Genomic DNA, 13,123 nt, shown 5'->3' on the forward strand with positions numbered 1-13,123 from the left:
GATGGTGACACCAGTGTCCAACCATCCACTTACAAGGTCACTTACCTTCCATTTCCCCTCGAGCACAAAGCGATCGCCACGAAGTTATCCCGTAACACTCACCTTGGCATTCGTCCTGTGCTTTAACCAGAAGCTTTGTGTGGACACTGACATTAACACGAACCCTACCCCTAATGCCATCTCCTAATATTAACCAGGAGACTAGCCGCAACACTAACTTCAGCCGTGAGTTTAACCACAGACTTTGCATTGATACTAACCGTACAATTAAACCTAACCAGGACACTCACACTAACCCCAACACGAATACAACCAATCTAATTATATAGCATTGACACCATTACTGACCTGAGCAATAACTAATCCAAGACCGAACTTTTAAGCAAACCATAACCAACATTAGCCTTATCATTATTCATTTGTACTCATCCTAACTTAGCTCTTAACCCGAACCGCAGCATAATTAACCTCATCACGATACTCAACTCATCACGATACTCAACTCAACCTGAATGAATACCACGCATCGCCCTAAACTTAACCGCATCATTCACCATAACCCTCGCGTAAACCTTTTCTTAGCATTACCCCTAACCGAGCCCTAACCTCTATCATTAACCTAATCATTACACAAACCTCTACCCCTAGCCCCATAGCCCTAAAACTAACTCCATCCGAACCACTAACCTTAACCCGAGCTCTTACCCTATTCCTATACCTAGAATCAACCTGATCAATCGCCCTAAACCCCTAACCTTTACCCTCTGTCGAACCCAATCAATAGAAATCACCCCAAACCCTATCGTCAATAACCCGAATTCTGAACCACGACCACAGCGCCGTCGAGAGTGACGCGATGCTGCACGTCGCATTCGGCACGCCCGGGTCACCCGCACGCCATGGATCCACTCTGCTCCACCAACTGACACAAAGACAAAGATCCCCCGTGTAGCCTTAACAGGCTGTAGGGGCAAGTGCTGTTAGCGAGCACCTATAAAGGCCGGCACGGCACACGAGGGGGTGGGTGGCCAACACCACGCTCGACCGCCTTTGTCTTCCGAATGGCGATGACACGCCGCACCAGGTACTCATTTGAGTCTGAGTGGACCTAGGGGAGGCCCAGGACCGGTTCAGATAATCGTCACCGATGTTGGCCGTGAGCGGGGGGGGGGGGGGCACCAGGTTCGTAGCGCAGCGCGCTAGCCGCTCCACCACCGCTGGTACACTACTGCATTTGTTATGAAACAAATACAAACAAATAGAACCACAAAGGATTGTTTCGTTTCCACTCACAGGGCCGCCAATGAGTCAAGAGGATGCAGTTGCTGTTCAGGGACGTCCCAAAGTGTCAGCGCTGGTCACGGACTCTGCCACACCCAACTACAGGTTTTGGAGGCAAATAGTTTCCTACCAAGTCATCGTAATCATCATCAGCATCCATGATTCAATCCACTGCTGGATGAGAGCCTCCCGCGAAGCCGCCTCCATCACTCCGCGATCCAGCAATGTGACATCGCTGGGCGCTGTAATAGTGTGAGATGTTAACTACCTCGCCTGGTACACAGGAGGTCGTGGGTTCGATCCCGACCCTAACGCCCGCTGTATATTTGGAGTTTCCATGTTCTCTCTCTCATCATCATGACGGTGGCTAGGAGATGTTAACTACCTCGCCTGGTGTGCAGGAGGTCGTGGGTTCAATCCCGATCCTAGCGCCTGCTGTATATTTGGAGTTTGCGTGTCTCTCTCATCATCATCACGGTGGCTAGGAGATGTTGACTACCTCGCCTGCAATACAGGAGGTCGTGGGATCGATCCCGACCCTAACGCCTGCTGCTGTATATTTGGAGTTTGCGTGTTTCTGTCTCTCATCATCATCACGGTGGCTAGGAGATGTTAACTACCTCGCCTGGTGTGCAGGAGGTCGTGGGTTCGATCCCGACATTTACGCCTGCTGCTGTATATTTGGAGTTTTTGGTGTCTCTCTCCCCGTGGTCGCGTGGATTTTTATCCGGGTCCACCGGTTGTCCCCTCTACATTTAGAATCAACATCACGCGTTTAGAGTATTTGGCTGCTAGACATTTCCACGTGAAAAGCCACTTCGTTGAGCTATCATTTGTGGTCAGGTTGCTTCTGAAAAAGAGCTACATAGCTCAGTGGGTCTTACCTGGTGAAATAAAAAAAAAATAGTTTAGTTTATAGTTTACTATAATCCACCTGAGCACCTGCACAAGAGCTGATGTCATCGCTTCATCAGCTCGGTGGACAGTGCGCGAATAATTCTCAATCAATTCCCAACGTTACATTCATGAAACGATCTACATGAAGGTATGCGACATAGGTGCGGGCGGTACTCTCTTCCACATTCTTTCCCTCGTCACTCAAGTGACAAATGAAATGAAATCGTAAAGCTAAAAACGTTTTTTTGCAGCCACATTGCGGGGGTGTGCGTCATGCGCAAGTTGCATTCACAGTGACGCCCATTGCCGATGTGCGTCACAGCTCACGTTCCTTAAAAACAATTATCGCTCATTAAAACTGGGTTGCGATTTGGAGAGAGGCACTTTCATCCAGCAGTGAATTGGGAAAAGCGGGGGGGGGGGGCAGAGCTTTGTGACGTCATATTTGAGGGGGGTCTGACTTTTTGTGACGCCGTGTGACGAGGGGGGGGGGGGTCAAAAATCGTCCAAAATCGCGTGACGTCATTTATGGACAGCCCCTTAGTACGGATTGCTGGTTTCTAACTTAATGTGTATTTAATGTTATAATTGCACGAAAACAGACACACGTGAATGTCACAGACCGCGAAGTATTAAGTACACCACCAGCCAGAATAATGAACATAGTTTATTGTTATTATGATGATGCTTCTCTTTTTCAGAAGAGATTCTTGCCAAGAATTGACAGCGGGGCGCTTGGCCGCCACGTATAATCCCAATCTAAGAATGAATAAAGGAAAACAAATAAATATATATATCTACATTGACATACGTAAAAACACACACGTCTCAATTTGAATGTCGCAAATCCGAATTCACGTGCTCGCAAAGACACTCAAAACGTTTTCTGTCGGTGCCGTGCCGTGCAGAGCCGTGCCAGGCTGTGCCGTGCCGTGCCAGGCTGTGCCGTTCCAGGCCATGCGTCGCTTCCTCCTCTCTCGAGCCAGCGAGGCCCCCTGGCGTCTCCTCTCGCCTACTGCACCCAGTTGACGTAGCAACGTGTAACGCGATGCGTTCCATTTTCAATACGCAATTAAGGGAGGGTTCGAATCGTAACAACCAATTATCACTGTTAACATTCCATTAAATTGCACCGTAGAGGCGCTGCGGTTGGCGAGATGTTAACTCTAGATTTGTTGCTTTCGTGACTGCAAGGATTCATACTCTTAGGTTTTTTTTCCTCTTTACTTGATACAGCAATCGTGCTGTGACGGTAAAGTCTTTACTTGATACATCAATCGTGTTGTGACGGTTCCACCTGAAGACGGAAGCTTGTGTTGCCTCCGAAACGTCGTGATTTTTTAATTTTACTTTTATTAATTTAAATTTTATTTTTTACCTACGTGACTTTACCGAAAAAACCTAAGGAGATGTTAACTCCCTCGCCCGGTATACACGAGTTCGTGGGTTTGATCCCGACCCTGACGCCTGCTCTATGTTTGGAGTTGCGTGTATCTCTCTCCCTGTGTTCGTGTGGATTTTTCTCCGGGTTTCTCCGGTGTTTCCCTCCACGTTTAGAAACATGCGTTTAGAGAATATGGCTGCTATACATTTACACGTAAGCCATTTCGTTGGATCATGATTTTTTGATAGCGAGGTGGCTTCTGAAAAAGAGATAAGTAGCTCAGAGGGCATTACCTGGTAAAATAAAAAAAGTTCATCTTCTTGGTTATTTCGGTAAAGTCACGTAGAAGGGAAGTAATAAAATAATAAATATAAAACATAATAAAATAATTCTCACGTTTCGGCCACAACGCAAGCAGCCGTCCTCAGGTGACGACCAGGTCTGTCGGGGAGACAGCGTCTGGATGAATTATTTTATTATGTTTTATTTTTATTATTTTATTACTTCCCTTCTACGTGATTTTACCGAAAGAACCAAGAAGATGAATCCCTGCAGTCACGAAAGCTTTAAATCGAAAAAAAGTTAGTTTTAGTTTCGGCCGAGTTAGTTAACCGTAACATCATTCCGTTACCCGGCACACCACATTCATGATTACCTCTCGTTTCGGCCGTGGTTACGCGTCCTCATGTGCCTCTCACCACCACCACCACGTCCAGTCGAGTCTGGCAGTGACCCTGAATATATTTCAGTGAGAAATGAATTCCTGATTCCCCACTTCTCCCTTGTCCACCAGCTCCATCCATCATCATTGTTTGTGGGTGGCAAAGCTCTATTTTTTGTATCACAGCAATAGAGTTGCGTGCCTTTGCAACCGAAAGGTTGTGACCCTACTCCAATGGACACTTAATTAAAGCAGTTGATTTAAAATGCGTGCCTGGAAACAACTTTAAATGCCCGAATCATTTATTTATTTCGCGTGTGCATGAGACCCGGGCCCTGGGTAGAATTCGCTCATCGCCGGTTGGATCATTCTGGGTTGGGGGGCGTTGGTGCAGTGCGGTTACCACTGCACCCCCAATCGCTGTACAATATACAAAACAAAAGACAAAGATCCCCCGTATAGCCTAAAAATACTGTTGGGGCAAGTGCTGTTAGCTAGCGAGCACCTATGAAGGCCGGAACAGCACACGAAGTTGTGGGTGGCCAGCACCACACCCGGCCGCCTTTGTCACCCCAGTGGCATGTTTAAACACCGCATCAGGTACTCATTTGAGGCCGAGTCGACCCAGAGGAGTCCCAGGACCGGGTCATATAACCGTCACTGGGTGTTGGCCGTGAGTGGGAATCGAACTCGGGACGCCGGGTTCGTAGCGCAGCGTGGCGCAACCGCTCCACTGCGCTGTACACAGACAGCCACACACACACGCGGCCACATTCAGATCATACAGACAGCCACACACACCTAGACTCGCGCGCACACACACGTACATACAGACTCGGGACAGGCGTCTTGGAAAAAGAACACACACACACACCGTGCACAGGGTGCACGAGAGCGTGGCTGAGAATGGTATTGGATGTTTATTATTTACTACCGTTGCTGTTGGTGCCGCTGTTTTTAATATTGTTGTTTTTTGCTCAATTTTAATTTCTCAAGGACCAACTGTGAGCACCTCATCACGAGGGGCTGTTGCATAGCTTCTCTGGACCCCCCCCCCCCCCCAGGGGCAGAGGTCACCTGACCTCGCGAATACCGCGACTCACGCGCGCACCTCCCCGTTCCTAGCGACGTCGACGGCACGCGGTCGAGAATAAATACAAAATAAACCCATCGTAGTCAAAGGCAGCAGCAGCAGCAGCAGCAGCGCACAATCTCAACCGACGGCACCGCCACCGACCGCTTCACCCGGGGTTGGCGCCGCGTGCCAGTCCGCCCTGGCAGGCGTGGTGAAGTATGGTCAAACAAGCGCCCCCCACCCCCCCTCCACCCACCTCCTCCCCCCATCGATACGCACGGCACGCGGAGGTCTTCGTCCAGCGGCGGAGTTGACAAAAAGGGTCGCGCGCGTACATTAGAGATAAATTATTGAAATTCCACTCCGACTATCATCGTCATCATCACCACTGTCCAATCAGCTATCGGATAAGCCAAACGTAATTCAGCTAATACCCCCCCCCCCCCCCCCCCCGATGTGTTTCGGGATGTATCGCGGCACCGTTCGGCGTGATCATCCGGCGTGTCACTCACCGCGCCGGAAAGCTTCTCCGATCCCGAAGAAGCTCCCGGCCGCGGGCACGTTGGAACGAAACGTCGGACATCGTCGCCGAACGACACGTGGCGAGACCCGGTCCCACAGCAGCAGCAGCAGCACGCGGCAGGGGGAGAGGCGACGTCTTGTCTCTCGTTGGCATTTCCTTTCTGCCGACATCATTCGGCCCGGGATACCCTCTCCTTTGTTGCGACTGTTGACAAATTTACCGCTGTGTTTGGCGACCTTTACCCCAGGGGTCAGGGTTCACGTGGGCTACAATGGAGTTGGTGGTTTTGTTTGTGGGGGGGGGGGGGGGGGCACAGTGAGAGGGCGACGACGTGGCAGGAAGAGGGGGGGGGAGAGGTTGGAAGGGGGGGGGAGAGGTTGGGAGGGGGGGGAGGCATGACAGCCCCTCCTCAAAATACGAGCATCCCCCCCCCCCCTCCCCAATCAAGTGCTCGCGCAAATACTAAAATGAGACAAACTGCAACTTCAACCATTTTTACAAAAACAACAACAACAACTCCCTCCTGTTTTCTGTAAAACAAAACAAACCGGACAAAACGATGGACAACGACGAACGACAACGTGAACCAAGGCCACGTCTTTCTTACAAAACAAAATTTGAAATCGTTATGTAAAACCACAGCATTATCCTTATATATATTTTTCTACAAATCTGTTCATTTTTTTTTGTCATTTCACGAGTATTTTTTTGCGTCTTCGGGCAGGCGCACGCGCGGCGGGGGGCTCGGGGGGCGGGGGGTTAAGAAGGCAGACGGGTGACGTAGCGACGACCGGTCACGGCACAAAGCTCCCCGTCACTCGCCGTTCCCGGCACGGCCCCATGGCTCGATCCGGAACGTCCACCCTGACCTATGAGAACAGCTCCACTCCAACCGGAAAATCCGCGAGTCCAGCGTTGGACTCGTCCACCCGGTTCATCATCGCTGGAGCAGGTCCATCGTGAGAGTGGCGAGTTCACCTTGGGAGGAGATCTCCGCCCTGACCGCTGCGTCTACCACGATTCAACTAAAGGACCGACATGACCAGGCGCTCGACCTCGACGAGAAATTCCACCCCTGAACAGATGGTTTAGTCCACCATAATCAGCGAGTCCACATTCACCCGCGAGTCCATTCGCCCACCAAAGTCACCCTGATCAGCCAGTCCAATAGACCACCCTGACCAGAGATGTTCCATTAGTCCACCCTGACCAAGCCGGTCCATCTTCCATGAACATTCCATTAGTCCACCCTGACTAAGCCGGTCCATCTTCCATGGACATTCCATTAGTCCTCCCCGATCAAGGCGGTCCATCTTCCATGGACATTCCATTAGTCCACCCTGATCAATCAAGTCCACTAGTTCATCTTGACCGGCAAAGTCCACCCTGACGGATGGTGGATGCCGGCCCTCAGATTGTTTTGCGAGTTCGTGAGGTGTTGCCGTAGCGATCGGGGGCGACCTCCTTTCCACCGGGCGGAGTGGACGATGAGTTCAACGGTGATGGTCGCCATGGCGACGAGTACGGCCGGCGATGGCTCTGCCGCCCACTGTCGCAGAAGTCATCGTCCATGATGAAATACTGTGTATATATATGTAGACTGTATACAGGCTGTATTTAAAAAATCAGCTGTGAAGGGTGTTCCCTTTTGCATTGTTACCGGTTTGCACCACAACTTTCACCACGGGCAATAAAATTAACAACTCGGGGAGTACAAAATAACATAAAAAAACGAGACGGCGACGATTGCAGCAGTTGCTCAAGTAGAAACTGTGTAGAGTTAAAAAATCGACAGTTGATGTATAAAGTACGAAACAATATTTGAAAGTTAAATCCCACGCCGATGGGAGGGGCGGGTGGGTGGCGTGCTCGCTCGCTCGGAACAGTCCGGCGCTGAGCGATTTGCATCAACGTGGTTCTTCGCTGGCGCCCAGCGGACAAACGGAGATCCCACCGGCAGGCAGGCGTGGCAGCCCCCAGCAGCCCCAGCAGCGTCCAGCAGCGCCGTCTCTCATCCAAGCAGCGGGCCGTGCACCGGCGTGGGCTCAGCCGTGAACGCCACCGCCATCGCAGCTGCATCGCCCCGTTTCGGTGATCATCGCACGGCCTCGCTCGCTCGCTCGCTCACATCTCACCGCGAGCCAAGAGGATGATAGAAACTCGACCGCTGGCGCCGGTGAGATAAGATTAAAAACGAAACTGGCGCTGCGCGTTCGTCCATCCTGGGCGGCAGTGCTCCTCCTCGCACTCCGCAGCGCGTTTTGCTTTTCAGTTTTTATTCCGTTTTTAGAGTTTTAAGTTTTGAGCTCTCGAGTCCGAGTTGCCGCGGGGCCGAGGGGTTGGTGGTGGGAGGCGAGACGGCGTCACTTGGTGCCCTTGGACGGCACGTCGTTCTCCGATATTTGCCGCTTGTCCTGCCACGCCTCCTTGGTGTTCTGCAGCGCCAGCGTCTTCTCCTTGTCCACCGTCACGTAGTCCACCTTCTCCTCCGTGAGCGCCGGGCTCGGGGCGGCCGACTTCTGCTCGCAGTTGGTGCACAAGGGTGGACAAGGGTGGACAAGAGAGGACGAGTGTGAAGAAGGCTGCACGTGGTTAGCAATCCCCCTCCGTGTAGCCCACAGAGTGTTGGGGCGAGTCCGAGCAAATATTAAGGCCCGCACGGTTGCAAGGATGTGCTCACACGCACGTGACCAATAGTGAACACATACGCAGGTGCATACATGTATATGTGTACGGCATACTCACGAATGCATATATTCACAAAGACAAATGTAGCAGGGAGTTTCTCGGCTTAATCTGATGATGGAACAAGATGTTTGGTGACGCTGCTGCATTGGTAGTGGTGCACAAGCACAATTAATAACAAATATAAATCCCCAACACGTTTGTAGATCTGCGAGTTATTGCGACGCCGATGGAGTTAGTTTATCACCTTGGATGGAGAGTCTGATGTCGAGGAGGGATGACGGGCTGGCTTCTGTTATTATCCTATTGACTCAGCTGCTAATAACAACGCGAGTCTGTACGTGTGCACGTATGCAGCTCTTTGTCAATCCACTGCTGGATGAGGGCCTCCGCACACGCCGTTCGGACTTAACGGGGTCGTGGCTATTGGTGACAAGAGCCAGTGCAGGTGGTACAGTTGGCGCAGGTGGCGCAAATGTGCAACACCGGTGACGAATATTTGAACCGGTCCTGGGCCTCCCCTAGGTCGACTCAGCCTCAAATGAGTACCTGGTGTGGTGCTGGCCACCCACCCCCTCGTGTGTCGTGCCGACCTAAGAGCACTTGCCCCAACAGTCTATTGCAGACGGAGGATCTTCGTCTTTGTAGGTGGTGCGGGTGGTGTAGGTGGTGTAGGTGGTGCAAAGGGCACAGGTGGTGCAGGTAGTGTAGGTGGTGCAGGTGGTGCAGATGATATAGGTGGTGCAGGTGGTGCAGGTGGTGCAGGTGGTGTAGGTGGTGCAGGTGGTGCAGGTGGTGCAGGTGGTGTAGGTGGTGCAGGTGGTGCAGGTGGTGTGGGTGGTGCGGGTGGTGTGGGTGGTGCGGGTGGTGCAGGTGCTGTAGGTGGTGCAGGTGGTGAGGTGGTGCGACGCTGGCACCTGCTTGGTAGAAGCGGGCGACCCGGGCAGGTCGAGCTTGAGGTACTCGACACAATCGCGTGCGCCAGGCGGCATGGGGCTCCCGGCGTTCGACGCCGTTTGCGTGGGCGACGCACTCGCAGGCTGGTTCTTCTGTCGCGGGCCAGAGGGTTCAAAGGTCCAAGGGGGTGGGGGGTGGGGGGGGGTTCGGAGGTGGGAGGAGGAGGACCAGGGGATGAGGGATGGAGGGAGGAGAGCGGGGAGAGGCGCGGTTAGGGCGCTGGTCGGAAGGCGACGGGGAACGGCGATAGAGAACGGGTCGGAGAAAACAAAGCAAGGAAGAAAAGCCATGCCTACGCTTGGATTCAGTAACGCTACCCAGCGTGCGTTTGTCCTCGGAGGTACTTTGTTTAATTTTCAAATTAAAAAAATATAAAAAAGTGATTGCATATTTGAAATAATGTTTAGTGCTGGTTTGAGTGTCCAAGTTTTGAGCAATGTGGGCAGTTGTCTTTAGCCTGAGTCCCGAATAGCAACGCAACTCCAAGCTGAAAGTTTCATTCGTACTGGATAATCTTCACGAGAGGTATCACCCGTAGGCCACGATGAGACCACGTGGCTCGGATAGCGGCTCTGCCCGGGAGGGCGTCACCCCCGGCCAGCTATGTCGGAACCCCGGGGCAGCTCCTTACGGCACTGGTTCGTATCCCAAGAATTGGGCCAAAGCCTTTGATCGATTTGGTCGGATTGCAATCGCGACGTCGCGGCCGTCGCCTCGGAGATGCCTGCTCAAAAATCTCAGGCCCTCCATAGAGCGGTGAAGCAGCACCGACCGGGCGACGATGCCATCGCCGCCAATGACGAGGCCGCTGACATCGAAAAAGAAGAGCCCCGAGACTCATTGAGGATTTGATTTATGACGGCCGCCGTGTCAATCCACTGCTGGATGACGCCCCCCCCCCCCCCCCCCCCGTGCCGTATCGTTCACGAGATGTGGCTACACCCAGGACCGATTCAGATATCAATCGCCACTAATGGTGTGTATGTTCAACTTCTTTCGCACCGTACGTAGCCAACCGTCTTTATTGGACAAACTAAACACAGACAACAGTTCTAAAGAAATTAGTTTTCAATCGAGATTTAAAAGTGCGTAGCTCCAGTGGCTTGTAATATTGGAAGGAAGAGCGTTCCAGACGGCCGCAGAAGCGTGTATCCATGGCCTGGGATCGAACACAGCTCAATGACTTTCTAGCGCGGCGCTCTAATCACTGGACTATGGGGTTTCTCCCAACTACAAAACGAGTCCCGGGCCGTTCATCTCATTCATCCTCCGCCGTCATTATCATCCTTGTGCCGCGGATACTCATCGCCACCGACAGCTCACCTCATCGCCACTCTCCGTGTCGGTGGGCGTGGGCAGCGAGGTGCAGTAATACGAGAAAAACGTCTCGTCACTGGACGCAGGCGACGGTGATGGCAGCGGCGAGGAGGCGAAGGAGGAGAGGAGGAGGAGGAGCAGAAGGAGGATTCACGGCGCGGAGAGGGACAGCCGCAACGGAAGAGGCGAGAATTCCCAGGACGCGCAAGGGAAGAGGCGGAAAAAAAGACAGCGAGAAGAGGCGGCCATGTTGAAGGCGGCCGTCGACGGGAGACGTCAACAAAGGGGGACACAAAAGTTCGAAGGCCGCGGAGCGTGCCGCTGCGGACAAAAGGAGGCGTTAACCCAACTCCGCAGAGGCAACGCCGGCAGACGTGACCCTTGCGAATGTCAGAGACGTGCCACGGGAAGTCTCGAGAAAAAGATAACAGTGTCGGTCAGACGCGCGAGAGAGAGAGACGGAGAAACGAGGCCGACAGAACGAGACTCCTCAGCAGCAGTGGCAGCAATGGCGGCGGCAGCAGCGGTAGAATCCAGCGGAAATCGCAGGGAAAGGAAACTGAGAAAGGAAACTCACAAAGTGAACATTAGGAGGAGCCGAGCAGGTGAGGAGGCTGTGAACGACGTCCTGCAGAGAGGAAAGGAGTAGCGGAGGGGGGGGGGGTGGCTACTGGAGCCGTTACCATGGGGATGTAGGGGGGGTCGGCCTCCTCGGAGCCTGAGCTGGAGGCCGTGCTGTGCACCGAGTCCGGCCTGCGGCTGTAGCGGAACGAGGGGCCTTTCTGCGGCCTAGATCGACACGGAGTCCGCGGTCAGAACGGGATGGGGCAGGGTGCGACGCTCCGAGCCGTATCACTCTCCACCGCTCTCTCTCTCCGGCCACGACATTCTCTCGCCATGACACTCGCTCCCAAAGCTGCAAACAGTCCCCGCTTGCCGCGCACTCCTTAGCCACAACACTCGCCACGAAGCTCTCTCTCCAGCCACGACATTTGTCACCGCACGTTTCCCAGCCACAGCACCGCTCGCCACGATGCTCGTTCCAGACACGACAAGCAAGTATGCGCACATTGCAAACATCTCTGGTGTCCGTGGGTGCGTGGGTGCGTGCGTGGGTGCGTGGGTGCGTGGGTGCGTGCGTGGGTGCGTGGGTGCGTGTGTGCGTGCAGCTCGGCCACAGCTGAGCACCTGGCGCGGTGTGTAAACATCGCCACCGGGGAAGACAAAGGCGGCCGGGCGTGGTGCTGACCACCCACCCCGCCATGTGTCGAGCCGGCCTCGATAGGTGCTAGCTCACGGCACTTGCCCCAACAGTCCGTCAAGGCTATGCGGAACGCGCGCTGCTGCGCTCACCCGGTGAGCCCCACTCACCCGTAGGTCTTGGTGAGCGGCGATCGCACCGGCGCCTGCATGAGTCCATCGATGTCGTCGACCGGTTTAATGACGAGGGGGGGCGGCTTGGCTCCTGGGGGGTGAGGGGGTGGGAGAGACAGGGGTGAGGGGGCCCAGTGAGAGGGGAAGAACGCGCGACACCAAGTTTTGTTAGCGCCAAGGCAGTAACGGGAATCTCATTCGGAGCATGAGGAGCTCACCAGCTTCAAGATCCTCCAGGCTCCGGCTGCCCGTGAGTAAACCGGCCTCTCGCACAAAACAAGCCCGTCGCGCAACAACTTTGGAGTAGATTTAATGAACGTTGGCAAGCCAGCAATCATCCCCCCCCCCCACCCCCCGCTGGCAAATAAATGCCCCAGGTCACTCGTGCGAATGAGGCTACCCAGCCGGTTAAGTAACAAAATTAAGTCGCCGTGCGTCGAGCGTCAACTCTCAGCGGAAAAGCTGCTGGGGAGGTGCCGACTCCTGCCGTGTGAACCGGAAGGTCGCTTGAAGGGAGCTTCGGAGGTTATCAACTACCGCAGGCCATGCTCTTACACGAGGGGGTGGGGGGGGTGCTCGCTCTCATGCAGAGAGAACGACTCAGCGGCGTAAGAAGGAACCAGACAAGCGGAGAGACAGCCACGCAGTGAGCCGGCACCAAAAAGTGCCCGAGCTCTGCGATCCCCTGCATGCTAAGGTGTCATCGGCCAATTAATGAGTGTCTGCGCGTGGGAGAGAACTTGGAGCGACCTTGGGAAAAACCCACGCGTGCGAGGGGGAAACACTCGATCCCGTATAGGTGGAACAGGAGGCATCTGCACTCTTGCTGCCGCCGCCTTCTCCTGGCGAGTCAAGGTACGGCACCTCCACGACGCCGACACGGGAAGGAAGATTTCTCAGCATGTGCGCACGGTGATCTGGCGACCCTCGCTGCCGCCTCCGCGCTGCCGGATTACAGGCAGCCACGCG

General features: G+C 53.9%; 1 protein-coding gene across 4 annotated transcripts in view; it reads right to left on the reverse strand.

Moving 5' to 3' along the window:
* Positions 1 to 2,910: 2,910 nt before the first annotated feature.
* The window catches only part of LOC133349986 (GRB2-associated-binding protein 1-like), a 109,057-nt gene continuing 98,844 nt past the window's right edge, over positions 2,911 to 13,123 (reverse strand). For 2 of the 4 annotated variants that reach the window (XM_061563907.1, XM_061563910.1), the window contains exons 9-12: positions 12,152 to 12,245; positions 11,464 to 11,569; positions 9,424 to 9,555; positions 2,914 to 8,340 (exon numbers count right to left, since the gene is read on the reverse strand). In XM_061563907.1, coding sequence (XP_061419891.1) covers positions 8,185 to 8,340; positions 9,424 to 9,555; positions 11,464 to 11,569; positions 12,152 to 12,245 — 488 coding nt within the window. In that variant the 3' untranslated portion in view covers positions 2,914 to 8,184. Of the gene's footprint in view, positions 8,341 to 9,423; positions 9,556 to 10,786; positions 10,857 to 11,463; positions 11,570 to 12,151; positions 12,246 to 13,123 lie in introns of all 4 variants that reach the window. The other 2 variants (XM_061563909.1, XM_061563908.1) reach the window with 2 other exon arrangements.

Source organism: Lethenteron reissneri, chromosome 32 (assembly GCF_015708825.2).
Source record: "Lethenteron reissneri isolate LAM-NWPU_2019-01 chromosome 32, ASM1570882v1, whole genome shotgun sequence".
Lineage (NCBI taxonomy): Eukaryota > Metazoa > Chordata > Hyperoartia > Petromyzontiformes > Petromyzontidae > Lethenteron > Lethenteron reissneri.